Below are 27,426 nucleotides of genomic sequence, written 5' to 3'. Positions count from 1 at the left end.
CATCCCGTTAGGAGGGTTGTCACCAAGTTGTGCGCCTGTCTCTGGCTGTTGTGTGTGTGAGATGTCACCATGTGCCCGTCGCAGGCTGCTGTGGGGAGTGGCATGTGTGATTCTCTCATGCTGTTGGGAAGTTGTCAGTAACTTAGGAGCTCGTGTCTCACTCTAAAGAGACGACATGTTGCCTGGTGATATGGGGCTGGCAGCTGGTGGGGCCTTCCCATGCAGACCACAGAGCCCCAAAGGGCTGGCCAGAGGAAATGCTTGGGGCCCTGAGCAGAGGGACAAGTAGGGGCTGGGGGTGCTCAGTCCCGCATGATCTACCCTCTCACCCACATGTCAGCCCGTGGGACTGTTCCTTAGGGGGAGGGACCCAGCATTCTTCAGATGGTGTGGAGAAGGGCCTTTAGGGCCAGGACAGGTGTGTGTCTGTGAGGTGGGGCACCAAGGCAGGGTTTGCATGGGGGGCAGGGGGCTGTGTCCCTGAGGGCCTGGGGACCCTATTTCCTGCCTCTCCTGCCCCTGAAACTGTTCAACTAATTAAGGCTTGTAGAGCCGCAGGATTAATCGGGGCAGCTCTGCGCGGGCCGGGAGCTCAGGTAGTCGATCAGTGCACCGGGGAGGATATTGGATTTCTGAACCGCAAGTCAGCACTATTCGAGCCTGTTATCTCTCCCAGGCTCGGGGGTCAGGAGGCGGAAGCGTCGGCGCGCTGGCTGCCCCCGCCCAGCCAGCTCGGGCACGTCCACTCCCCCTGCCCACACATCCCAGCTCTGGCCTGTCTACTGCCCACACAGGCCTCCCCTCGGCCCTTCTCCCCGGCCCACCCTGCCTCTGCCTCGCCGCCTCTTTCTCAGGCTCCTGCAGAAATCCCTGGTCCCTGCTCTCTCCTGCCTTTCCCATCTCTGCCTGGCTCGCTTCCCCCATGCCCCTCTCCTCTCTGGGGCTCTTCCTTGGTCCTTACTGGCCTCAGACTCGCTCTGGGCCTGAGCTACCCCCTCCCCTCAGCCTCTGATAAGGTCTCACCCGCCTCTCTCTACCTTCCTCTCCATCTCCCTTCTTCCATGAGCCCCTCATCACCAGTCCGTCTCTGCTTTTGTGTTTGTGCGTGCTTGTCTCCCAGTTTCTGTCTTTCTCTGTCTCTCTGTCTGTTTCTCTCCCCATGTCTCTGTGTCTCCCTGTGTGTCTTTCTCCCTCTTCCTCTCTGTCTTTTCCTCTCTCCCTCTGGCACGCTCTCTCTCTCTCTCTCTCTCTGTCTTTTCCTCTCTCTCTCTTGTGTGGTCTCGGCTGGTGTCTGCAACCAGAACAAATCTCCCCCAGCCAACACCCCCTGAACAAGGAGGCCAGAGCAGCTAATGGGAAACATGTGATTCTGCCTTGCGCCTGGAGCACCGTGAAGGGAGCCTTAGTCCCAGCCCAGCCCCTGCACCCCTCCTTGCTGCGTTCCCCCCACCACACTGTCCTCTGCCTCCCAGCGGCTCCCCCAGCCTGTGTGGGCACTGTTGGAAGTTCATTTACACTGAGTAGGGGCCTGACGTTTATCTGCTGGGGAGTATCAGGTTGTGGAGGGGCTGAGGGGAGCTTTGCTCCTGAAGTCCCCCCAACCCTCAGGGCCAGGCAGACCCCATGCAGACTCCCCCCACCCACCACCACCATCTGTAGGAGAACAGGGCCAAGATGAGCCGAGCTGTGGGGGCCTGAATGGGGGGCAGCCAATCTACCCCCACTGGAGGGCTCTAGGGCCACCCAGATTCCCATCTTTTCCTTCCTCCTGGGCCTCTGGGGAGCTGCAAAGGTGGGGGCTCCCCAAGGGCTTGGGAGCTGCCGGGCTGTGTTTCTATGCCCACCCAACCACAGGGAAAGGGGGGACAGATCAGAGGAGGGAGGCTCTGGCAGGTTGGAATTCTCCTTCTCTGCCTGTGGATAAATTGTCCCTAATCCAGGCTTGGGGAGTTGTCTGGCTCCTACAGAGAGAGAGAGAGAGAGAGAGAGAGAGAGAGAGAGAGAGGAAGGGAGGGAGAGGGAGGGAAGAGGGAAGCAGGCACACACAAACACAGTGACACAGACACACACACACTGTCTCACAAAGGGTGTCTCACATGCATGCGCACACGCACTCACACACTGAGCCCTTCACAAAGCTACCACACAAACACTGGGGCACCGTGGTGCTGACGCACCATGGCACACAGACCTGCTCACACGTGTTGACGCTGACACACTGCCATACTGGCACAAACATACAATGACATAGCACAAGGACCCACTGACATACACAGAGACACGCCGTGGTACACAGACACACAGTAAGGTCACACAAATCCACACATGCATGGACACACACACGAGCACATACTGACCCATGGTGAAAGAGACCCACAGGGACACTGTGGCCAGTCATACTGCCACACCATGACCCTGAAAACCCAGAGAAAGGCAGAGGTGGGAGGGAGGCAACACTGATCCACAGTGACACCAGTGCCTGCAGTCACAGGCCTCGAGATTGGAAACCTGCAGGGACAGCAGAGGATCAGCCGCACGCCCCCACCCCCCGCCAAACACACATCCAGAGAGCTCTGAGACAGGCAGGAGCCGGTTTGGCTCCTGACACAGCGAGATGCAGAGAGCCAGGCAGAGCGTGTGCACACCCAGGCATGCTCACACCTAGCCACCCCTGGGCTCACCTGGCTACACACAGGCACACATGCACCCTTGTGTCCTCACACACATACAAACAGGCTTAGCTAGACTCACACACACACACACACACACAAACGAATAGAAAGAAATGTGAAAAATGCACATACCCACATGTATGACTGAAGACACCAAATCCAGGCACACACTTAACCTGGCATCACACATACACACACACAGCTGACCACAGCAGCCACAACGGAGCAAACACGTGATCCCACACATGGACACGCTTAAGCCCACATGTACTCACACGGACATACAGAAATACAGGGAAGCACGAACAGGCTAAATAGACCCAGGAACCCACATACAGGTGTATTTACCCAGACAGCTGAGCCTTGACAGATATGCATTTGTACAGGCAGAATCTCGATCACACACATACAAACTCCCAGGCAACCAGAACCTGTAAGCATCCGTGAGGCCTGGTTCCCAGACCCCCTCTGGGTTCCAGTACAGACCTCAAGGAGGCAGACAAATGGGCAGGAAGCAGGGGGGTGGTGAGGAGGGCCGTGGTTATTAAAGAAAACAAGAGACATAACTAGTTACTGATGGAGATGGGTAAACGCCACCTGCATATACACCCTTGTGGAGATTCGCATCCACCATCACTCTGAACAGCACCTCTCACACCCGCATTGTCAATAAACACTGTGCATTATAGTTTCCCCAGATGTTCCTCCCCATTCATAAGATCGCACTTTTCCCATTTTATAGATGAGAAAACTGAGAGCCAGAAAAATTAACTGACTTGCCCAGAGTCACACAGTTATGAAGGTTGAGCCGAGGACTGCCTGACTCCCAGAGGCCAGGTTCCTTCCACTATAGTATATGTGCGTGTATATGCATGTGTGTACATAGATGTGCAAAAACATTGCTTCTCAGTAGGAGCCTGGGGTTTCAAGAAACAGGTTTGGCTGGCGCAGTGGCTCACACCTGCAATCCCAGCACTTTGGGAGGCTGAGGCTGGAGGATTGCTTGAGCCCAGGAGTTCGAGACCAGCCTGGGCAAGATGGTGAGACCCTGTCCCTACAAAAAAATTAAAAAAAAAAAAAATAGCCAGGCATGGTGGTGCACACCTGTAGCCCCAGCTACTCGGGAGGCTGAGGTGGGAGGATCATTTGATTCTAGGAATTCAAGGTGGCAGTGAGCTATGATCATGCCACTGCACTCCAACCCGGGCCACAAAATGAGATGAGGCCCTGTCTCTCTCTTTTTTTTTTTTTTTTTTTTAAAAAAAGAAAAGAGTCTCACAGTTCCCTGGTGGGATAATGCGATGAGGTTGGAGGTGGATGGGACTCCATGTAGGAGAGCTTCCTGGCCCAGTGTCCCTCTGCACCCTGCTGTCTGGCTGGCTTACGCTGTGTCCATGCTTAGCTCTGTGGTGCTGTGTTTGCTTCCACAGATGGGAGCTTGCCTGATTGTCAACCCATCGGCCTGGACCCCAGAGCCCACCCAGCTGAGCGTGTGCAGAGGGCCCCGAGTGCGGGGCGACGCTCAGGCCGTTGCAGAGACCACCCTGGAGATGCTGATGAAGACAGGCCTTTCCTGCTGAGCCCAGCCTATCTGCGCAGCCTGCTCAGGTAACAGTGTGCAGGGAAGTCAGGCTTGGGCCTGGGCCACCCCCAGGAAGTGGGGATCAGGGGAAGTTGCCTCCCAGTCCCAACAGGGATCCCCTCCCAGCTTAGGTCAAAAAGAGCTTCTTTACAGAATCAAAACATATTAACCCAACATTTACTCAAACTCCCCGTTATCCAGAAAGGGGAACTGAGGCTCATGGATATACAGTGAGTCCTACCTCCTAGCCTGAGGACTCTTCCCTGCGCCTTGATGACCTGAGAGAACTGGGAGGAGAAAGGGGTTGTGACAATGACCAGGACTCAGGGCAGAGGTGGAAACCAGAGTGCCTGATGTGTGCAGCTGCTGACCCCCCAGGACACCTCTCTACCGGAGTCTGTGGAAGCAGAGAACTGGGAGGCCAAGGTGAGGTGCTGGGAGGGCCTGGGCAGCCCAGGTATGCTAAGGTGCCCTTGCAGGACAGGGAGGGGGCGGGGGCAGTGGCAGGACCCACCTCCCTCCTCCTGGCCCAGGTTAGCCCACCCAGGCTCAGGAACTGCAGAGCCAGGTGAAGCCGCCCTGCCCTGCACAGGCAACTCCCCGAACTGACACGTGAAGCCTGCGGCTCCAGGAAGCTCCCTAGAGCTGAGCCTGCCTGGGGACCCCACCCAACTTCCAAAGGAGCATTCCTGGGGCCTGAGGTCTGGGGGTGGAGTCTCCTGGGATTGTAAGGGTGGGGAGGTACAGCTGTGGGAGGATGCAAGGCTGTGTGTATCCGAATGTAAATGTACAGGGCACTCAAGCTTGTGTGCAAGCAGGTGTGTGTGGAGGGCTCTGTCCTTCCATGCACATGGGGTAATATACAAGAGTTGTATAAGTGGACTGGGCTGGGGAGTGTTCAAGGGCTGTGTATGTGGTACATGGAAGTATGAATATGCAGGATTCCAGGTGTGTACTGGGCAGGCGTGGGGTTACTGTGTGTGCCACACTGGATGGCGTGTGTGCAAGGGTGCTAGTGTACACTGGAGAGATGTGTGTATAGACAAGATCTGAATACACTGTGATGGTATGGTGTGTGCACACGGGGATCTGTGTACACTGGCTAAGTGTGTGCTCAGGGTTCTGGGTGCACAGTGGGAGTGATGTGCACATGTGGCTCCATTTGTGCTTTGGAGGTGGGTTGGGCAAGCCTTGAGCTGAGCTGGGCTCAGCAGTGCCCAGCCTTGTGGCCAAATCGCTGAAGTCACTTCCTTTCCAGCAGCAACTTTCCAGGAGGAGGAGTTCTTCAGACCTGGGCGGGGAGGGTGGGTGGAACAAGGAGCTCTCTGGGGAAGGAGGTGGGCGGGGGTGAGAGGCTGCAGGGAGGGCCTAGTGGGGCTGGAGGAGGGGAGTCCTCCGGGAGACAGAAGGAAAGACAAGGACGGGAGTCTGGAAGGGCCAAGGGCAGGAGGGGAGGGGGGCGGAGCAGGGCGGGAAGCTTAGTCCCTGGGTGACCTCGGAGGGAGGAAGGGAGGGCCGCCGGCAGGGTGACCCTCGGGTCCAGCCAGAGCTGGCGGTGGTGCCCGCACACCTGGCAACCAGGGCAGGGGGCTGGCAGGGGGCGGTTCTGGGGCAGACCTGCTTGCCAGGTGCCCCGCTCCAGGGAGGAAGGGGGTGGGTGAGGGTTGCACAAAGGAGCTCTGTGTGGCTGGGGGTAGGGTGGGGTGGGGTGTGCAGTGCTGTGCTGTGGGGGGGCCCTGATGGCCCCAGGAGGCGGGGCAGGGCCAGCTCCCCTTGGGGGCATCAGTGGCTCCAAGGGGACACCTAGTGGCGAGGGAGAGTAGTGCATCTAGTTGGATGGCTGTTGGTGGGAGGTGGTGACTAGAAGCTGAGAGGAGGATAGATTAGAAGTCAAAAATTAGAACTGATGGTTGGGACTAGGACCGTTGTAGGAGGCTACAAGGGAGGGGGCTGAATCTCTGGACACCAAAGAAGTTTGATTTACAGAAGCTCAACCTAAATTCAGACACCAGCTTAATTGAATGAGATGGCTGTTTGTCCTTAAGGGCATAACTTAACCTCTCTGTGCCTCTATTTAAATGATGCCAAATGAGTGACAGCTGCCATTATTATTGCCATCATTGTTATTTGTATCATGATATTGTGCCTGAGATCAGGTTGAAAGATCTTCAGGTGTTACTGTGTGGGCAGGTAGGGGTGGAGAGGGGTGATGACTAGTCCCTGAGGGCAGGTAGGGGTGGAGAGGGGTGATGACTAGTCCCTGAGGGGCAGATCCTGAGAGATAAGGGCTCCTGGAGGAAAAGGGAGGTGATGGGAAGGTCTCAGAGCAGCAGTAATGGCCCCTTTGATGCAGTGTTTTCCATTTGAGGACATCCCAGGGCCTTCAAACCAGGCTGGGAGGGAAATGGTGGGGGAGGAGGAGTGTGCAAGCTGCAGAGAGGGTCATGAGGCCGGAAGTGAGAGCTGGGGCTGGCAGCCTGGCTCCCCTGGGGAGGCAGTGGGTGGGGGAGGGGAAGGAGGGCTGGGGAAGGGGTGGGGTGGTCACAGCCACAGCCGGGGAGGGTGGGGCTGGGGACTCAAGGATGTGGGCTGGCGCTTCCCGGCACTGTGCACAGCAGGTTGGAGCCCCCAGCCCCCTCCCAACCAGCTGGTGTCCCTATGGGCAAGCTCAGACACACTGACCCAACAGCAGACAGGCAGACAGAAGTACCCCTTTGACTTTGTCCACAGACCAGGGCTAGGTGGTACCCTTGGGAGGGGTCCAAGAGAATGGCCGCCGGGGTGTGGTGAGGAGGGGAGCCAGCTGCTTCCCTCAGATCCTGGAGGCTGCAAAAGAGAGCAGTGGCCAGCCTCAGGAGGCTTGGCAGGAGGACGTGCCCAGAGGTCTTCACGGGTGGGTTGAACAGAAGCCACCACCGGAGAGGAGGTTTTTCTCTGCTGCCAAGATCACACCCTCAGGCCCCAGCTGGGAGGTCTCCAGAGCGGGGAAGGCTCGGCCAGCCTGACCCTCAGTAATGGAGGGAGGGAGGGGGCTTCTGGTGGGCATCTGCAAGCGGGTGCCAGGAGGCACGGTGCAACCACACTGTTGGAAATTGGACTTGGAGGTTCCAGAGTCTGAGCCCCTCTTCTCGTTTGTGAGGGTGTCACCCACTGTCCTCCCTGTGAGGGTGTCACCCACTGTCCTCCCTGTGAGGGTGTCACCCACTGTCCTCCCTGTGAGGGCAACAGTGCTCCAAGTTCTTGGACTAGAGAGATCCTGACCCGGGAGGGGCCAGGTCCACAGCCAGGCCTAGGAGAGAGCAAAGTAGGTGGGACAATGAGGAGAAGCTGAGTCCTGGAACCTGCAGAGAGAGAAGGAACAGTGGATAGAGGGATGTTCCACCTGGGTGGGCAACCAAAGGGCCCCTTCTTGTGCCATTTTGTGACCTCGGACAAAGTCTCTTTCCCTCTTCAGGTCTCAGTTTCCTCATCTGTAAAATGGGAGGGGCATGAGATGGCACTAGAAAGTGTCCCCACTGGGGTAGCTGGTTAAAAATACAGATTCCCAGATGTCCCTTCACATCTATGAGTCACATTCCCCTGGACTAGGGCCTGGGTATCTGGAATGTTACACAGCTCCCCCAGGCCCAGGCTTTGGAAGCCAATGGGTTAGATAATTTTAACGTTCCTCCCAGCCTTAAATTAGACCACGGCGCTAGAAGGAGCATTTTCAGAAGTGGCTGAAGTATTGTTACAGGAGCTGGGAGTGGAAGGAGGCTTTGGACTTAAGGCAGAATTAGAAATCCTGCCACTTAGCAGCTGTGTGACTTCAGGCAAGTTACACATCCACTCTGAGCCAGTTTCCCCTGTAACATGGGGATAATAAATCATGCCTCCCAGGCTGCTGTGAGGATTCAGTGGGTCATAGATGTGTAGGTGCTTTGTAGATTGCAAATCGCCATCCCCCAAAGGGGAGCAGAGAAGTGTCTCTTTCTACTTTATCCTGTCCGCGAGTCAGCTCTGCAGTCTTCCTGTGGGGTGACGGCACTGGTAGGTGGGTAGAATCTACATGGTTCTGTGGCACATAGGTCCCAGGGATCCAGTACTAGGTCAGAGCCAAACATTAGGCAGCGATCAAGGTCAGTCTTTAAGACCCTCACAGTGTTGGAGTCCATTCAGCTCCCTGCTCCCTGAGATCCCAGCTCCTGGGATCAGCCATGGCCCTGAGTCCTCAGGCTTCTTTGGGAGTCAGACATGCCTGGATCTAAATCCCAGCTCTGCCCTGACCAGCTCAGGGAGTCAGTCGGTAAATATTTATGTAGCATTCATAGCTCAGGCCCTAGGGTCAGGCGATACAGCGATAAACAAGACAGACGTGATCCCTGCTCCTGAAGAGCCCACACTCTTGTGGGGGACACACTAAACAGCCAGTCACACAAGTAATTGATTATAGTTGCCATAAATACTATGAAGGTGAAATACACAGGGCTCTGAGAGGATGTAGCAGGGGCCAGGACAAGGCCAGAGGTAGGATGGAGCAGCAGAGTTTTTCTGATGAAGGTGGAAGAAGGATCAGAGAATGTCCCTTTTCACATTCTTAGGTCCCTCCCTCAGCATCCTTCTTGGGTCTGGAGAAGAAGAAAGCCTCAAGGGAAAAGGCAGGGTCGATTGCTCTGCGTACCTCATTTGTGTGTGTTCATTCATTCAAAAAACTTTTTTAATTTAATGTTTTGGAGAAAGGATCTCACTCTGCTGCCCAGGCTGGAGAACAATGGCACGATCATAGCTCAGAGCAGCCAGCCTCAACCTCCCAGACTCAAGTGATCCTCCCACCTCAGCCTCTTGAGTAGCTGAGACTACAGGTGTGCACCACCGTGCCCAGATAATTTTTAAATTTTTGTAGGGACGGGGGTCACACTGTGTTGCCCAGGCTAGTCTCGAACTCCCGGACTCAAGCGATCCTCCTGCCTCAGCCTCCCAAAGTGCTGGGATTACAGGTGTGAGCCCCTGCGCCTGGCCAAACAGCTGTTCTTTTTAAACGCTGCTGTAGGCCATGTGCTGTTCTGAGTGTTGGGAAATACCATATAGTGGTGAACAGGACAGATATCCTTGCTTTTACGGTGTTTACCATCTTCCAGGAGATAGTTTCTGTAAGACTGGGGAGGATAATCATATTGATCTCGTGTTTGTCTGGGGAATTTGATGAGATAATCTATATCAAGTGCTTGGCCCAGTGTTTGGCAACAGAAAATGTTCCCAAACTATGGGCTTTTATTGTTGACTCCCAGTGTGATTGCTCTGACCTCAGGCATCTTCACTTCTTCTTTGCAGCTCTTATCCCCCTAGTAATTAAGTCATTTATAATGATCTGATCAGTGTCTGTCTGTCCAGTCCTTGTCCAAAGTAGGTACTTTATAACTAATGAGTGTATGAATGAATGACGTTACTTTCATCTCTGAGCCTCCATTTCTTCATCTGCAAAATGGGGTTATTAATAGCCCCTACCTCACAGGATTGGTATGAAGAATTAAATGAAACGATGCCTGGACAGCTTCCAGCCCAGTACCTGGCGCGCAGTAGGTGCTCACTAAACCTGAGCTGCGATGGTCCTTTCCAGGCGCTGTCCACGCCCCGAGGCCTGGGCTCAGGCCGAAGTTGCTCCACAGCACCCCCAGCTGACAGCCAGCGACTGGCAGAGCCCCCAGGCACGGGGGCCCTCTCTCTTCCAGGTCAGCCGGGTGTCTGCGCTGGACAGAGCGCTGAGGGAACCGGGGGGTGGTACCTGGAGGAGGCCGGGCTGGCGGGCAGGGGTTGAGCTGTGGCCACCAGACCATTTGGGGAATTCAGATCTGTTGCCCGTCTTGTTGCCCACAGAGATCTCCAGTGTGACAGCCCAGGCGGCAGAGCCGAGGGTGAGTGGTGGGGGTTCTCCTAGAGCCCTTTGGGGGTAAGAAGGAGGGAGGCCGTGCCCTTGTTAGAACTTCCTGGCCCTCTCCTTAAGGTTGATCACCCTGCTGATGTGCTTCCCTCTCAAAGGCAGGGGTCCTGTTCTTCCTGAGTGCATAGCCAGATTCCCAAACGGGATGAGCTGTCAATAAGTGAAACTGGGCCAGGCATGGTGGCTCATGCCTGTAATCCCAGTACTTTGGGAGGCCGAGGCAGGTGGATCATCTGAGGTCAGGAGCTCGAGACCAGCCTGGCCAACTTGGTGAAACCCCATCTCTACTAAAATACAAAAATTAGCCAGGCGTGGTGGCGCATGCCTGTAATCCCAGGTACTTGGGAGGCTGACACCTGAGAATCGCTTGCACCGGGAGGCGGAGGTTGCAGTGAGCTGAGATCATGCTGCTTCACTCTAGCCTAGGCGACAGAGTGAGACTCTCTTCCAAAAAAAAAACAAGAGTGAAACTGGGCCCATGAGGGCTCGCTATACACATGGTGGTTTGAGAAAGGCTGGGAGTCAGCAAGGGGATTGGGCTTGGGGTGGGGAGGGGAGCTTGGTAAGGAGATGAGACCTCAGGAGGGAGGGGTCCAGGAGCTCATTGAGGATATGGGAAGCTGATGAGGATGTAGGTGTTCAGTAAGGGACCTCCTGCTCTTCCTGCCTGGCAGGTCCTGGTCCCGGCTTCTCGCACCCTCATGTCAGCCCCGGCCCCGCCCGGCGGCCTGCGGAGGACAAGGTCAGGATGCGTGTGAAGCCCCAGGGCCTGGTGGTGACTTCCAGTGCCGTGTGCAGCTCTCCTGACTACCTCCGGGAACCCAAGTACTACCCCGGCGGCCCCCCCACCCCCCGGCCCCTGCTTCCCACCCGGCCCCCTGCCAGCCCACCCGACAAGGCCTTCTCCACCCACGCCTTCTCCGAGAACCCACGCCCACCCCCACGCCGGGACCCCAGCACCCGGCGCCCACCAGTCCTTGCCAAGGGGGACGACCCGCTGCCCCCACGGGCAGCCCGTCCTGTCTCACAGGCCCGCTGCCCCACACCGGCCGGAGACGGCAGCAGCTCCCGACGCTGCTGGGACAACGGGCGGGTGAACCTGCGACCAGTGGTGCAGCTGATTGACATCATGAAGGACCTGACACGCCTCTCCCAGGACCTGCAGCACAGTGGTGTACACCTGGACTGTGGTGGGCTCCGACTGAGCCGCCCGCCTGCACCGCCACCCGGCGACCTACAGTACAGCTTCTTCTCCTCACCCAGTTTGGCCAACAGCATCCGTAGCCCTGAGGAGCGGGCCACCCCACACGCCAAGTCGGAGCGGCCCAGCCACCCCCTCTACGAGCCTGAGCCTGAGCCTAGGGACAGTCCCCAGCCTGGCCAAGGCCACAGTCCCGGAGCCACGGCTGCGGCCACGGGTCTGCCCCCAGAGCCTGAGCCAGACAGCACTGATTACTCAGAACTTGCTGACGCCGACATCCTTAGTGAGCTGGCCTCCCTCACTTGCCCAGAGGCCCAGCTGCTAGAGGCCCAGGCCCTCGAGCCACCATCGCCTGAGCCAGAGCCTCAGCTCCTGGACCCCCAGCCCCGCTTCCTGGACCCGCAGGCACTAGAGCCGCTCGGGGAAGCTCTGGAACTGCCACCCCTGCAACCTCTTGCTGATCCTCTGGGGCTGCCGGGCCTGGCTCTCCAGGCCCTGGACACCCTGCCTGACTCCTTGGAGTCGCAGCTGCTTGACCCCCAGGCACTCGACCCCCTGCCCAAGCTGCTTGACGTCCCAGGTCGCCGTCTGGAGCCCCAGCAGCCCCTGGGGCACTGCCCACTGGCCGAGCCCTTGCACCTGGACTTGTGCTCACCGCACGGCCCCCCTGGGCCTGAGGGTCACCCCAAGTACGCCTTGCGGCGCACTGATAGGCCAAAGATCCTGTGTCGCCGGCGGAAAGCCGGACGGGGGCGCAAGGCAGACGCCGGACCCGAGGGCCGCCTACTGCCCCTGCCTATGCCCACGGGGCTGGTGGCCGCCCTGGCCGAACCCCCACCACCACCGCCTCCTCCACCCCCTGCCCTGCCAGGCCCAGGCCCGGTCTCAGTCCCAGAGTTGAAGCCGGAATCTTCCCAGACCCCAGTGGTCTCCACCCGCAAAGGCAAGTGCCGGGGCGTGCGGCGCATGGTGGTGAAGATGGCCAAGATCCCCGTATCGCTGGGGCGGCGGAACAAGACCACATACAAAGTGTCTTCCTTGAGCAGCAGCCTGAGCGTGGAGGGCAAGGAGCTGGGCCTGCGCGTGTCGGCTGAGCCCACCCCGCTGCTGAAGATGAAGAACAACGGGCGGAACGTGGTGGTGGTCTTCCCGCCCGGTGAGATGCCCATTATTCTCAAGCGTAAGCGCGGCCGCCCTCCTAAGAACCTGCTGCTGGGTCCCGGCAAGCCCAAGGAGCCAGCTGTGGTGGCGGCTGAGGCAGCCACCGTGGCAGCAGCCACCATGGCCATGCCAGAGGTGAAGAAACGACGGCGGCGGAAGCAGAAGCTGGCATCTCCCCAGCCATCCTATGCAGCAGACGCCAACGACAGCAAGGCCGAGTACTCAGACGTCCTGGCCAAGCTGGCCTTCCTGAACCGCCAGAGCCAGTGTGCTGGACGGTGCTCACCGCCCCGCTGCTGGACACCCAGTGAGCCGGAGTCAGTGCACCAGGCCCCCGACACCCAGAGCATCTCCCACTTCCTGCATCGTGTGCAGGGCTTCCGGCGGCGTGGGGGCAAAGCAGGCGGTTTTGGTGGCCGGGGTGGGGGCCATGCGGCCAAGTCAGCCCGATGCTCCTTCAGTGACTTCTTTGAGGGCATTGGCAAGAAAAAGAAGGTGGTGGCCGTGGCAGCCGCTGCGGTCGGGGGCCCTGGCCTTACCGAGTTGGGGCACCCACGCAAACGGGGCCGGGGGGAGGTAGACGCTGTGACTGGGAAGCCAAAGCGCAAGAGACGGTCCCGGAAGAATGGGACTCTGTTCCCAGAGCAGGTGCCCAGTGGCCCAGGCTTTGGGGAGGCAGGTGCTGAGTGGGCCGGGGATAAGGGTGGTGGCTGGGCCCCTCACCATGGGCACCCAGGCGGGCAAGCTGGCCGAAACTGTGGGTTTCAGGGGACCGAGGCCCGGGCCTTTGCCTCCACTGGGCTGGAGAGTGGAGCCTCAGGCCGTGGCAGCTACTACAGCACGGGCGCACCCTCAGGCCAGACCGAGCTCAGCCAGGAGCGCCAAAACCTCTTCACCGGCTACTTTCGCTCGCTGCTCGATTCGGATGACTCCTCCGATCTCTTGGACTTTGCCCTCTCAGCCTCTCGCCCAGAGTCCCGGAAGGCATCAGGCACCTATGCAGGGCCACCCACCAGCGCCCTGCCTGCCCAGCGGGGCCTGGCCACCTTCCCTAGCCGGGGAGCCAAGGCCAGCCCAGTGGCAGTGGGTAGCGGCGGGGCTGGGACGGACCCCTCCTTCCAGCCTGTCCTGTCCGCACGCCAGACCTTCCCACCAGGACGGGCAGCGAGCTATGGGCTAACTCCAGCCACTTCAGACTGCCGGGCGGCCGAGACCTTCCCCAAGCTGGCTCCCCTGCCCTCAGCCGTGGCCCGCTCACCTACCACCCACCCGCCTGCCAACACCTACCTGCCCCAGTACGGCGGCTATGGGACTGGACAAAGCGTATTCGCCCCAGCTAAGCCCTTTACAGGCCAGGACTGCGCTAACAGCAAGGACTGCAGCTTCGCCTATGGCAGCGGCAACAGCCTGCCTGCCTCACCCAGCAGCGCCCACAGCGCCGGCTATGCCCCACCGCCTACCGGGGGCCCCTGCCTGCCACCAAGCAAGGCCTCCTTCTTCAACAGCTCTGAGGGGGCCCCCTTCTCTGGTTCAGCCCCCACGCCCCTGCGCTGTGACAGCCGGGCCAGCACAGTCTCGCCCGGTGGCTACATGGTGCCCAAGGGCACCACAGCCTCTGCCACCTCTGCAGCCTCTGCCGCCTCCTCCTCCTCCTCCTCCTTCCAGCCCTCGCCCGAGAACTGTCGGCAGTTTGCGGGGGCTTCTCAGTGGCCTTTCCGGCAGGGCTATGGAGGCCTGGACTGGGCCTCAGAGGCCTTTAGTCAGCTCTACAATCCCAGTTTTGACTGCCACGTCAGCGAGCCCAACGTGATCCTGGACATCTCCAACTACACACCGCAGAAGGTGAAGCAGCAGACGGCTGTGTCGGAGACCTTCTCCGAGTCATCCTCCGACAGCACCCAGTTCAATCAGCCGGTCGGTGGCGGGGGGTTTCGGCGTGCCAACAGCGAGGCCTCAAGTAGTGAGGGCCAGTCGAGCCTGTCCAGCCTGGAGAAACTGATGATGGACTGGAACGAGGCGTCATCTGCCCCCGGCTACAACTGGAATCAGAGTGTCCTCTTTCAGAGTAGCTCCAAGCCGGGCCGTGGACGGCGGAAGAAGGTGGACCTGTTTGAGGCCTCACATCTGAGCTTCCCGACGTCCGCCTCTGCCGCTGCCTCAGGCTACCCATCCAAACGGAGCACCGGGCCCCGGCAGCCGCGAGGTGGACGGGGCGGTGGGGCCTGCTCAGCCAAGAAGGAGCGGGGTGGCGCAGCGGCCAAAGCCAAGTTCATCCCCAAGCCACAGCCGGTCAACCCACTGTTCCAGGACAGTCCTGACCTCGGCCTGGACTACTATAGCGGGGACAGCAGCATGTCACCACTGCCCTCACAGTCGAGGGCCTTCAGCGTGGGAGAGCGAGACCCCTGTGACTTCATAGGACCCTACTCCATGAACCCGTCCACGCCTTCCGATGGCACCTTTGGCCAAGGCTTCCACTGCGACTCACCCAGCCTGGGTGCTCCCGAGCTTGATGGCAAGCATTTCCCACCGCTGGCCCACCCGCCCACGGTGTTTGACGCCGGCCTGCAGAAGGCATACTCGCCCACCTGCTCGCCTACACTGGGCTTCAAGGAAGAGCTGCGGCCACCGCCCACAAAGCTGGCTGCCTGCGAGCCCCTCAAGCATGGGCTCCAGGGGGCCAGCCTGGGCCACGCAGCTGCAGCCCAGGCCCACCTGAGCTGCCGGGACCTGCCGCTGGGCCAGCCCCACTACGATTCCCCCAGCTGCAAGGGCACAGCATATTGGTACCCTCCAGGCTCAGCTGCCCGCAGCCCGCCCTATGAAGGCAAGGTGGGTACAGGGCTGCTGGCCGACTTCCTGGGCAGGACGGAGGCCGCGTGCCTCAGTGCCCCTCACCTGGCTAGCCCACCAGCCACGCCCAAGGCCGACAAGGAGCCACTGGAAATGGCCCGGCCCCCTGGCCCACCCCGTGGCCCTGCTGCAGCCGCTGCTGGCTATGGCTGCCCACTCCTTAGTGACTTGACCCTGTCCCCCGTGCCGAGGGACTCGCTGCTGCCCCTGCAGGACACCACCTACAGGTACCCAGGCTTTATGCCCCAGGCGCATCCTGGCCTGGGTGGGGGCCCCAAGAGCGGCTTCCTGGGGCCCATGGCGGAACCTCACCCCGAGGACACATTCACCGTCACGTCCCTGTAGTGCCAACTGAAGTGCCGACTGGACCGCGAGGTTTTGTTCCTGGGTGAGTCTGGGGATGTGGGCGCGGTGGGCAGAGGCCTGGGGGTGGGGAGAGGACATCAGAGCTTTTAGGCAAGGACAGAGGTACGGAGTGCAGGAAGCAGATGCAGGATTTAAGGGCAAGGCTGGGGACTGAGAGCAGGGTGTAGGGATTCAGGATTCGCTGTTGCGGACAGTCTCGGGAGGAGATGGGGTGCTTGGGCTGGGAACTCAGCGGAGAGCTTGGACGTTCAGAAGGTCTTGTGAATTGAAATGGCCAGAGGACTGTACACTGGATGGGGCCCTGTAGTTTGGTTCATTAAGCTTTCAATTCTTTGTTCATGCTATGTCTTGGGCAGGAAGTGAGTATTTCCCAGGAAATACACTGATAAGGGTGGGCATTTATATCGCCCTCTGTGAGACAGGTGAAGGGAGAAGCAGGTTGGACGGTCGTCTACCCAGGGCCTATCCAGAGGACCAGCCCTGCTGACACCCCCATTTCCCTGGGAGCTTCACTGATTCTAAGAGGCAGACTGGTGAGGGCCAGGCCAAGAGTGGCCAGTATGGCGTGGTCACACACTCTGCAAGGGCTTCACAGGATGGTCCAAAGTGTCCTCTCTTGGCCTCCCAAGGTACCCCCAAAGGCTATTTTCCAACATCCTTGGTCTGAGATAGGCTAGGTGTGGCCAGGAACATGTGGGGTAGGGACCCAGAAGTGGAGAAGGGGTGCTGGGGTCCCACTGTCCCTGCAGACCTGCAGCCAGTGAGGCTATCTTCGGGCAAAGGTATTTTGACCCCAGAAAAGCCAGTCCCTTTCCTGAAGCCACAGGCTTTTCTGAGAGTTCAGTTAGAGTGCTAAATGTTTTGATACTGTTTTTATCAGGTACTGTGACCTCATTAGTTGGAGTCAGTTTTAGTATTCTCAAGATTTGGTGTTTTAAAAAGGGAAAATAAAAGACAGAAAATGCCCCCAAAATGATCAAAGGGAACAAGGTTGAAGGAGCCATCTTCTCGAAGAACAGCCTGCTCCAGACATACAGCCGCCACTGGCCCCACTTTTGGACAACAGATCTGTCACAAAATTGGCCCAGATGTGGTGGTTGGTGGTGGGGCAGGCTGGGGGCATGCCCGCGCCCCTCACCCTTCACCTCTGCTGCCACTGAAGCTTCCTGGGAGTTTCTCTTCCTGGAGGAGTAGCTGGGCTCCTGGAAAGTCCCATCCGTGCTCTGGGAGGCCATTCAAGGCCAGGGTGACTCAGGGTCCTGAAGTCACGTCAGTGGAAACTTGTTGCCCCCTCTCTGCCAGACCCCAGCTCCCATGGTGCCTGAAGGTGACAAAGGGCAGCATGCAGGAGTCAGGAGGCCTCTGGGAGGGGACCATTCCCAGATTGGCCACCAACTTGCCACATGCCCTTGACCAAGCTTTTGCCCCTCTCTGGGCCTCAGTTTCCCCATCTTTTCAAGGAAATTTACTTTGATAATCCCTTAGGCTCTCGCAGCTCTGCATGGCAGAGACAATGAAGCGAACTTTTTTTTTTTTTTTTTTTTTTTTTATGGCAGCGTCTTTTCCTTCCTAATGAAGCCAGGCGAAGATTAAAATGGCCTTCCATTCCCCATGCGTCTCATTGCAAGCAGCAGAGCCTCAGATCTGAAGCAGGCCAGGGAGAAGCTGCTTAGGGTTTAAAATGTCAAACTCTTGATCCTTCTCACTGGAGGGGAGATGTCTCATGGATAATCCAGAAATGTGAAATAATCCAAAAACTGTTCCTCCCAGGCTCTGGGTGGGAAAATGGACGGGCGTGGGGGCTGGGTGTTTGGGCAGGTCACAGCTCAGTGAAATACATAATGGAACCACCCAGTGAGGCCTGAACGCAGGAGGAACTGGGATGCCATCCAGCCCCACATTCTGGCCCTGCTGCCCGCTCAGGGCTGGGAGTTAACCGCGCTGTCCTCAAACCAATGCATTCCATTGTTCTAGAGACATCTGTCCAGCACCCACTAGAAGCCAGGCATTGGGGGCACCACAGTGAACACCACAAATGAGGTACTGGTCCTCAGGGGGCTTCCCATTTAGAGGGAAAGACAGCAAACAGTGGCATTAAGCATGTGATGATTCCAGCTATGGGAATCACTGTGCAAGAGAAAGCTAGAAGCTTGTGAGTGCACACAGCATGCTGACCGGACCTTGAAGCTGAGGCCTGAGGAATGATGGGGCTGGACAGCTGGCGGGGAGTGGGAAGAACATTCTGGGCAGAGGGAACAGCAGTGTGGAGAGCCTGGCGGCAGGAAGGGGCTCAGCTTTGAGAAACTGCCTATGGGAACGCAGTAAAGCTAAGTGAGGGGATGAGGCAGGCGAGGCCAGATCACGCGGGGCATTGGAAGGAGTCTGAATTTCATTCCCAGACACGTGGGGATCCACTGAAGAGTTCCCTGCCGGAATTCCCCAGGCCACCGTGGAGCAGGGCTAGTGTTGAAGCAGGGAGACCAGCTGCAGTAGTCCACACACGCAGTGACGATGGTCCAGGCCAAGGTGGTAGGAGGGCTGCCCCCTCTCTCTCTCTAAGATGACACACAGGCTCTAGGGCAACCCCCCAGTGCCAGGGGATGACCAAAATCACCACGGGAAGGAGAAAGAGTTGGAGATACAGAGGAGGAGAGTGGCAAGGAAAAAGCGTTCATAGAGGGAGCTGCCACTCTCAACAGAGGCCTTAAGCAGAGAGGACAAGGACGCCCATTCACCAACAGCACTGAGCAGTTTGGGCGCCCGGCACTGGAGAAGCAGTAGTGGAGCTTAGTTACCCAACTTGAGCCCCTGTGTGTCCATCCAGTGCTGGGTACTGGGGAGACAAAGCAGACATGACCCCTGTCCTCCAGTTCAGCCTCCACCCCAGGAAACTAAAGCAAGTACACAAAGAACCTGAAAACACCTGGCAGAGAGTGGCCGGTGCCCAGAGGCAGCGAGAAACAAGATCTGCTGGACAGCCGGGTGTTGTGGTCAGAAGTCAGCCCTCTGCCCCCTTGATGAGAAAAGGGTCGTTTGTGCTGGGCCCTTTATGTAACGCTGCCTCACTGACCCTTCACAGCAGACTGTGAGGTGGGGTGTGTCTCCCCACCACAACCCCCTGCCTCCCGCCCTGTCCCACGTTAGAGTTCAGGAAATGGCTGCACCTCTGAACCTTGCCCAGGGGATCCATTAGCAAATAGTGGAGCCAGGATTAGAACCCAGTACTGTCGCTCTTGAGCCTGGATGCTCTGCCATATGGCTGCCTCTCGTCTCCCCACGCCTGATTCCCCATCTGCGAAAGGATAGGTTGGATTGCACAATCCCTGCACCTTTTTTTTTTTTTTTTGAGATGGAGTCTCACTGTGTCGCCCAGGCTGGAATGCAGTGGCACGAACTCGGCTCACTGCAACCTCTGCCTCCTGGGTTCAAGCGATTCTCCTGCCTCAGCCTCCTGTAGCTTACAGGGGCGCGCCACTGCACCCGGCTAACTTTTTTGTATTTTTAGTAGAGACGGGGTTTCACCACATTGGTCAGGCTGTTCTCGAACTCCTGACCTTGTGATCCACCTGCCTCGGCCTCCCAAAGTGCTGGGATTACAAATGTGAGCCACCACGCCCAGCCCAATCCCCACAACTCTTGCTGGGTCTGACATCTTAAATGGGTTTTGAGGTTCTGTGGAAGAAGCTGCACTGAGCTCACCCTTCAAGAATGGGCAAGGTTTGGACACATGGAGACCAGGGGAAGGGCATTCTGGGCAGAGGGAGCTGTGGGCAAAGGCAGGTCACATCCCAATGTGGATTAGAGGATAAAAGCTCAGAGGAGACAGAATGGGGAACGTGGGGCCCGACTGATGGGAGAGCTGTGGCTGATGGGACGGGGAACAGAACAGGTCAAGCAAGGAGGGGGCCTTGGCCCTGTGCAGACATCTTCTGTGGGCCTCTAGATGGAAAGTAGAGCCAGACAGACTGGCTCCACATTGGGCCCTGTAGGCTAAAGATCGACCCTATCAGACCCTGGGGACAGGGGTGGGAGGGTACGAAGGGCCCTCCAAGGTGTTCAGGAATCTCGAGTCCCTCTCCCCTCCCTACTCCCTCTCAGGCCTGACCTGAGGCCAAGAGAAATGTCACAGGTCCTCCAAGGTTATGCCGGCTGGGGCCTGACCGAAGCAGGAAGCAGTTTCCAAGGCCACCATTCAGCTGGGGTCAGCAGGCATGCCCGGGCCTGGGCCAGGCCCCAGCTGCTCTGGGCTTTGTCTCTTCGTGTCTTGAAACCTCGAGAGGTCACTTGATCTTGCCTGTGACTCTGAGCAACAGGCCTTACGTCAGGGCCCAGCCGGTCTTGCCCTGACTCTTCTGGGCACAAGTTCTTCCCCACACTCTCTGAGGCCATCCTCCCTCTGATCCTATCTCTTGCCACTCCTGCAGCCATGTTTAGGCCAGGCCTTGTTCTGAGCCCTCATTTCCTGAAAATGTAATCTCTCCACGACCACACCGACTCACCCTCCTTCTTTCTTATCTTCCCACGTCCCAGAGCAGGGCCACGGAACTGGAGGGTGGTGGCTGGGAGCCTGCCTGTGGACACAGATAGGCCTCTATGCACAACCCAGTTCCATCCCTTACCAGCTAGGTGACCTGGTGAGTCATGTCACCTGATGAGTCACGTCAGCTCTCTGCGTCTCTTGTGAGAATTAAATGAGATTACGCGTGAAGCCCTTGGCCAGGTCCCTGGTACACAGTGAGCACGTAGTCAGTGGCTGGTGATGGGTAGGTAAATACCCCACAGAGGCTGAACTCCGGAGCCTCTGACCAGCCTGTCTGAGTCACACACCTCCAGCCCTCGCCTCTTGTACCTTCACGCAGGACCACAGAGCCGGCCCATCCTCGCCTGTGCCCCTCCTAGGAAGGAGCTTGTATTCTAGTGTGGATCTGGGGCCTTGGGGGAGGCTTTGTGATAGCACCTAGTTCTTTGCTTTAGCAATTGGGCAGCGTCCTCCCTGGAGGACCCAAGGACAAAATGACCCGGCTCAGCTAGAAACGCTGTCATCACAGTTATGCACACCAATCCTCTCCCCCACTGCAAATATGAAAAATATTTTCTTGTGACTGTAATATGTCATGATTTTTCCCCTGGCAGTTGTGCCATCTTCGTCAGCATAACCTTTGCTGCCATAGTGCACTGTGTTTGTGCTGGAAGGCTGGGGGAAGTAGATGAATTCTGTGTTCACACACATGAGCTAGTGACCTGCTTGGGGCCAGGCATTGTATCCAGTGCTGCCGGTATCACTGAGCAAGACACACAGTGCCCTGCCCCCACAGGGCTTGCAGCCTTTTACAGGTGTTTGTTTAAAACCTCCTTGCCAGGCGCGGTGGCTCATGCCTGTAATCCCAGCACTTTGGGAGGCCGAGGGAGGAGGATCACCTGAGGTCGGGAGTTCAAGACCAGCCTGGCTAACATGGTGAAACCCTGTCTCTACTAAAAATACAAAAATTAGCCGGGCATGGTGGCACACACCTGTAATCCCAGCTACTCGGGAAGCTGAGGCAGGAAAATTGCTTGAACCCAGTAGGCAGAGGTTGCAGTGAGCCGAGATTGCGCCACTGTACTCCAGCCTGGGCAACAGAGCAAGACTCCATCTCAAAAAAAAAAGAAAGAAAAAATTCTCCAGGCCTGGCATGGTGGCTCACCACGCCTGCAATCCCAGCACTTTGGGTGCTGAGGTGGGAGGATCGCTTGGGCCCAGGGGTTTGAGACCAGCCTGGGCAACATAGTAAGACCCCATCTCTACAAAAATGCAAACTAGACAGATGTGGCAGCATGCACATGTAGTCCCAGCTACTCAGGAGGCTGAGGTGGGAGGATCACTTGAGCCCAGGAGTTTGAGGCTGCGGTGACCCATGATCATGACACTACACTGCAGCCTCGGTGAGTGAGACCCTGTCTCCAAAAAAAAGAAAAGAAAAAAAGCTTCTCTGGAGTAGAAGGAGACACAAACACAGCTTCCCGATCCCTGATTTGGAGCCTCATTGATAATTCATTGAATTCCAGGTCCAACGGTACTTCTGCATACCAGTTGTGGGCGGAGCCCCCAGGAAGCAGTATCCTCTCCACATGGAGGTGACTCACAGGCCTAGCTGCCTAAAAATGTTACAGGGATGGATCAGGCTTTGGGCCTCTGTGGTTTGCCCCTGACCCTTTGTCTTTGGGGCACCATCCCAGTGCCGGAAGATCTCTCCCATCACCTGTTCAACTCCCTTATTTTATAGAATAGAAACTCAGGCCGCCGTGGTGACTCACACCTGTAATCCCAGCACTTTGGGAGACCAAGGCAGGTGGTTTGCTTGAGTTCAGGAGGTCGAGTCTAGCCTGGGCAACACGATGAAACCTTGTCTCTACAAAAAAAATAAAATAATTAGCCAGGTGTGGTGATGTGCGCCTGTAGTACCAGCTACCCAAGGGGCTGAGATGGGAGGATCGCATAGGCCTGGAAGATGGAGGTTGCAGTGAGCCGTGATTGTGCCACTGCACTCTAGCCTGGGTGATAGAGTGAAAACCTGTCTCAAAAAAAAAACAAAAAACTGAAGCCCAGAGAGAGAAGGGACTTACTCTGGGTTACACAGGAAATCAGTCTCTCAAATTCTAATGCACTTTTTCTTTTCGTTTTTTTTTTTTTTTTTGAGACAGTCTTACTCTGTCACCCAGGCTGGAGTGGAGTGGCACAATCTCAGCTCACTGCAACCTCCGCTTCCTGGGTTCAAGTAATTCTCGTGCCTCGGCCTCCCGAGTAGCTGGGATTACAGGGTGTGTGCCACCACACCTGGCTAGTTTTTGTATTTTTTGTAGAGACGGGGTTTCACCATGTTAGCCAGACTGGTCTTGAACTCTGGACCTCAAGAGATCCACCCACCTCGGCCTCCCAAAGTGCTGGGATTACAGGCATTAGCCACCCTGCCCAGCCTCATGCACCCTTTTTGCCTTCTGCTCTACTGCCTTGTTTGACATTGGACCCTTTCAAGAGAGTAGAGACTACAGAGTAGAGGTTAGACCTTAACTCATGCCCTGGCAGCCAGTGGGCATGAATACATGTTTGCTATTTACTTAAATGAAAGCACATTATATATATTCCTTTTTGGAGGACAGCAGCCCCCTCTGGACAACCTGATTTATATGTGCTCTGCAGCACTTTGAATCTCTGCTCAGCTGTCCCTCACTGCTGCCAGTGCCAGTCCCCCCCTGACAGGCAGAGACCACTTAATGCCCTGGCACCTCAGATGGTGAAACCACCGGAGCATGAGGACCCAGAGGAATGTGGCTCTGCAGTTGTGTGTCACGGAGGCACTAAAAGGTGAAGTCTGCGGAACAGTGGTTGGTGTGCCGGGGGCCGGTGCGTGCTAGCGCTGGGTGTGCAGCAGTACCACATACAGGTTCCTGCCCTGGAGGAGCCAGGTCGGGATGACAAGGGTATCGTAGCTATGGTAACAGGGTGGTCTAAGGAGGTGTTCTGAAGGTGTGCAAGGCCGGAGCTGGACCTTGACATGCTGGCCAGACTCAGGTCAGTCCCCGCTCTGTCATTCAGTCAGCGTATGTCTCGCCCCAGCACGTGCTGGGCAGTGTTCAGCGGTAGTTGAAGAGCCGCAGTCTCTCTTGCCATGACCAGGTTAGCTGCCTCCCCAGGACCTTCCGTGGCACAGCCCCCGTCTCCCTGCATGGTAATTACCTGGTTTGGGGTCTGCTTTGCTTTCCCCTCTATCTGTGAGCCTCTCAAGGACAGGAACCAGATGGGTCTTGGTCTCTGCTTTGTCCCCAGTGCCTAGCACTGGGCTGCCTGGCACGTTAGTGTCTGGTCCTGCTTTGTGGAGAGCTGAACCTGGTGAGGTCAGGGTTCCATGCAGCCACAGCATTCTCCCCCACCTCCATGAGAACCCTGGGGCTTTTGGGCTTTGATTTCCCCCCTCCCCCGCTCCCTCCCATCCCGAAGATGGGACTGCCAACGTCTCTGGCTGGCCAAGTCCTGAAAGCTGGGGAGGGTAGTGGGAGGAGGAAGGTGAGACGCGATGGGCGGCTTAGCAGAGGGTGAGAAAGCCTCCTGCTGCCTGGCCGCAGGCACCGCGGGAATGGCTCTGGCAGCAGCCGCCTGCTGGGCTGAGATCACCATGGAGACCTGGCTTAGAGAGGGTCACTGGCAGTGGCTAAGGGCCGGGGGTGGGGGTGGGGGTGCAGGGATTTGTGCAGAGGCTCCCAGCCTGCCCCGGGGCCCTTGGAGGGAGCAGGGGAGGCTGGCGTTGGACAATATCGGTTTGCCAGTGGTTTGGAGCAGCCCGTCCTAAAGTCCCCTTCCCTTGTCACCCCAACACCCCAGCAGAGGTTCTTTAGCTTGGCAACTGCTCTTCAACCGCAATAGAGCAGTCCTCTGGATAGATGCTCCCAGCCCTCTGGCTCAAGCAGTTACCCCAGATAAAATCGTTCTACTCCCTAATAGACACCCCTCTCGTCTCTGCAGCCTGTTTACCGCCTGACTGTGGAGAGCTTGCATTCATCCCAGCAGCAGCCCCTGCCCCAAGAGCTGCTTTTCTACCTATCACCCCATTGCAGCACAGCTGTCACCCTCCCAGGCGCACCGCTCGCCCCTACGGCTAGTATTCCATCCTCCTGCAACTGCAGGCGACCTGACAGCTTAACAAAGATGCAGCTCTTCTCCTCTCCTATGCCTCTGCCTGCCACCTGGTCTGATCCACCAGGATGAGGTGCTGCCCTGCCCCTGCAGGAGCCCACCTGGTTCCCCTGGACCTTGGGGGAGTGCTGGCAAGTCCAGCCTCAGGACAAAAGTCGTCCCCGGGGCTGACTGCCCAGCAGACAGCAGCCGAGGCTGAGCAGAATTTCAATGTGGCTCTGGTAGAAAGGGAAGCCAAGAGTACAAGGGAGGAGAGGCTTTCTGCCGCCGCCTGATTCCTGCTGGTGTGGGGGAGGACGGATGGGCCCCTAAGGAACCTGAGGAGGCCATTTCAGCACCCTCACCTCGCCCCTTAATTCAGATGGAGATGGTCGCACACTGAGGGTGGGAGATGTGTGTCTCAGGGCTCTGAGAGGAGGACAGAAGTCTGAAAGGACCAGGCTGATGACTGGAGCTCTTAGGAAGTCCCGAGCCCAGCCCTGTCCTTCAGGGGACCTTCTCACTCACCCTAGCAGAGCTGTGAATCCAGGGGGTCTAGCCAAGCTGGGGGTCTGGGTAGGGAAGTCAGATCCCCAGGGCCCCGCAAGCATAATGAGAACTGTCTGGGAAAAAGGGGTGCTTCCGATCTTGAGTGTCTGGTGATGGGAGGAACTGGGAACTTGGGAGTGTCTGAGCTTCAGGAAGGCAGGGCTAAGCCAGACACAGATGGCTTTGTGTTGAGCAGTTTCTCTGTTCTTTCACTGAGAAAGACTTCCTCCTCACCTCACCTCTCTAAGGAACAGAATGGCATTGGTAAGAAGAGGATTGGATTTAGAAGAAATAAAAGCAGTTGTTCACACCTGTGCTGTGTGCTGAGGCCCTGCCCTCCCCATGATGTCATTCCTCAGAACAGCCTAAGTTGGAGGAATTACTAAACTCATCATGACATGAGGAGGCAGGTTTGGAGAGCCCAACTGCCCCAGAAAAATAATAATGAATAATAATCAGTATAATGTATTATGCACTTAAGGACCAGGCTTCATCTGTCCTATACCGCTGAATCCTCCCAACATACCAATGGGGTAGTTCAGTTACCTTCTTTTTACAGATGGGTAAACCGAGGCTCACAGAAGTTCAACAACATGCCCACGTCGTAGCGCTATTAAAGAGTGGCACTGGTATTTGAACTCAGCTGTGTCTGATCCCAGAGCCCAAGCTCTTAACAAATTCCACTGCCTGGAACCCCAACTCCTCACCCAGCACCTGCTTCATCCCATGGTTTGGGGCTTGGACACGCATATTTTACAGATGGGGAAACTGGGCTCAGAGAAGGCAGGCCTGAGTTTGTGTGAGAAAGAACAATGGTTAGCTTTCCCCCCCCACCCCGCCGAATCCTGGGAGGAGCTGGGTGGGGGTCTCCCTCTTCACTTCCCTGATCTCAGAGCACAGTCGATGCCTGCCGCTCACTCCTGCCTCTTCTCTTGTGTTTCTTTGCAGCTTTCAGAAAACCAACGCCAAGATCCCTCCCAGCGTCCACATCGTCCTCTGGCAGGAGCGCCTCCCCCCTCTGCCTCCCCCCCTGCCCCCTACACCCCCTGCAGACCCATCTCCCTCCACCCCCTCCCGCCCATCTCCTCCACGCAGAAGCCGAAGGTGAGCCCTTTCTGCACAAAACCAGCAATTGTAAATACTTTTTAAAAATGTACAAAACTTAAAAACAAAACACAGTTTTAGAAAAAGACAAAAAAAAAAGAGAGAGAGAGAGCGAGAGAGCGAGAGTGTGCAAGAGGTTGCGAGCGGGGCCCCGCGGTGTCCAGAGCCCCTGCAAGTATGCACTGAGAAATTTATCTACAGGTCGTTTGACAAAAATGAACAATATCCTATTTATTGTATATACTGTTTTATTATAAATCGTGGATTGTATATTGCATTCTGTAAACCTGCTGTGGTCCCGTGGTGTGCAAATTCGCATGGTAGGGGGGAGGGAGAAGAACCTCTTGCGGGAGCTTTTTTTTTCTTTCTTATTTTTCACTCTTTTGGGTTTTCTCTTCTGTTGTTGTTGTTGTTGTTTTCTGTTGGCAGGACACACCCAAAGATCCAAGTTTGTATTAAAAAGAAATGAAAAAAAGCAAAAAAAAAAAAAAAAACCAGTCTTGTGTCTTGTGAAAGGGGGAGTGAGGGTGGAGGGAATGGAAGGGACACCGCTGGGTTTTGTCACCAGCTACTGGTTCTCCAGAGGAGTTGAAATACCTACATGTGTTCCTGGCACTGAGTTCTCCCTTCTGCCTGAGATCTGGGTCACCCTTGCATCTGGGTTCCCCCTCATTTCACTCCAGGCCCTGGGTCTCCCCTGCCTCTGAGCTCCCCACTCTGCTGCCGAGGACATCCCGGCCCTTGATCATGCATTCAGTCCCAGGTCCAGGGATTCTGCCTCTTGGACCTCCATTTTGTCCTAGGTCCTGGGTCTCCTCTGACTCTCCCTATGTTCTATCCCAAGTCCAAGGTCTCCCCAAATGCTGGGTTTCCTCTCCCTGAGGAACCTCCATCATGGGGCTCCTGCTTCTGGACCCCCTTATTCCATCCAAGGTCCCAGGTCTCTGCCTCGGTTCCCTCTGTGTGTCCTGTGTATTCATGGCCTTTGGGCCTCACAGTTCTACTCTGGTTCAGGGACATCTCTCTTGGCGACACTCATTCCGTCCTAAGTCCAGGAACCCTCATGGGGCCTCCCTTTCCCACTAGGAATGGAGTGACCCCCGTCTATGTATCTCCCATTTGCCCCAGGTCATCAGTCTTCTCTGCTTCCAGGCCCCTCATTTTACCCCAACACACCCACATCTGCTTATGCAGAACCTGGGATATGACCAGGCCAGTCACCCCAGTGTTGCTCTGCCCTCCCCTGTCTGTCTACCCTGAACTCCAAATGTTTCCTCCCTGCTTTGGTCAACTTTGGAAAAAGAAGACTCCTAACCCTGTGCCTGCGTCCGGTGGGCCTGGAAGAGCTGAGCTGTTTCCTGATCCCTGACCTTG

General features: G+C 56.9%; 1 protein-coding gene across 7 annotated transcripts in view; it reads left to right on the top strand.

Annotated features, from left to right (window-relative positions):
* AHDC1 (AT-hook DNA binding motif containing 1) overlaps window positions 1-27,145 on the top strand; it is a 68,772-nt gene extending 41,627 nt beyond the window's left edge. For 4 of the 7 annotated variants that reach the window (XM_058444012.1, XM_058444013.1, XM_058444011.1 and 1 more), the window contains exons 3-7: window positions 4,103-4,280; window positions 9,851-9,962; window positions 10,108-10,145; window positions 10,846-15,774; window positions 25,897-27,145. In XM_058444012.1, the coding sequence (XP_058299995.1) occupies window positions 10,920-15,731 (4,812 nt within the window). In that variant the 5' untranslated portion in view covers window positions 4,103-4,280; window positions 9,851-9,962; window positions 10,108-10,145; window positions 10,846-10,919 and the 3' untranslated portion in view covers window positions 15,732-15,774; window positions 25,897-27,145. Of the gene's footprint in view, window positions 1-4,102; window positions 4,281-4,455; window positions 4,681-9,745; window positions 9,963-10,107; window positions 10,146-10,845; window positions 15,775-25,196; window positions 25,353-25,896 lie in introns of those variants that run through there. The other 3 variants (XM_032759462.2, XM_032759465.2, XM_058444014.1) reach the window with 3 other exon arrangements.
* Window positions 27,146-27,426: the final 281 nt, after the last annotated feature.

Source organism: Hylobates moloch, unplaced genomic scaffold (assembly GCF_009828535.3).
Source record: "Hylobates moloch isolate HMO894 unplaced genomic scaffold, HMol_V3 SCAFFOLD_9, whole genome shotgun sequence".
Lineage (NCBI taxonomy): Eukaryota > Metazoa > Chordata > Mammalia > Primates > Hylobatidae > Hylobates > Hylobates moloch.
This window is presented reverse-complemented; position numbering and strand designations above follow the sequence as displayed.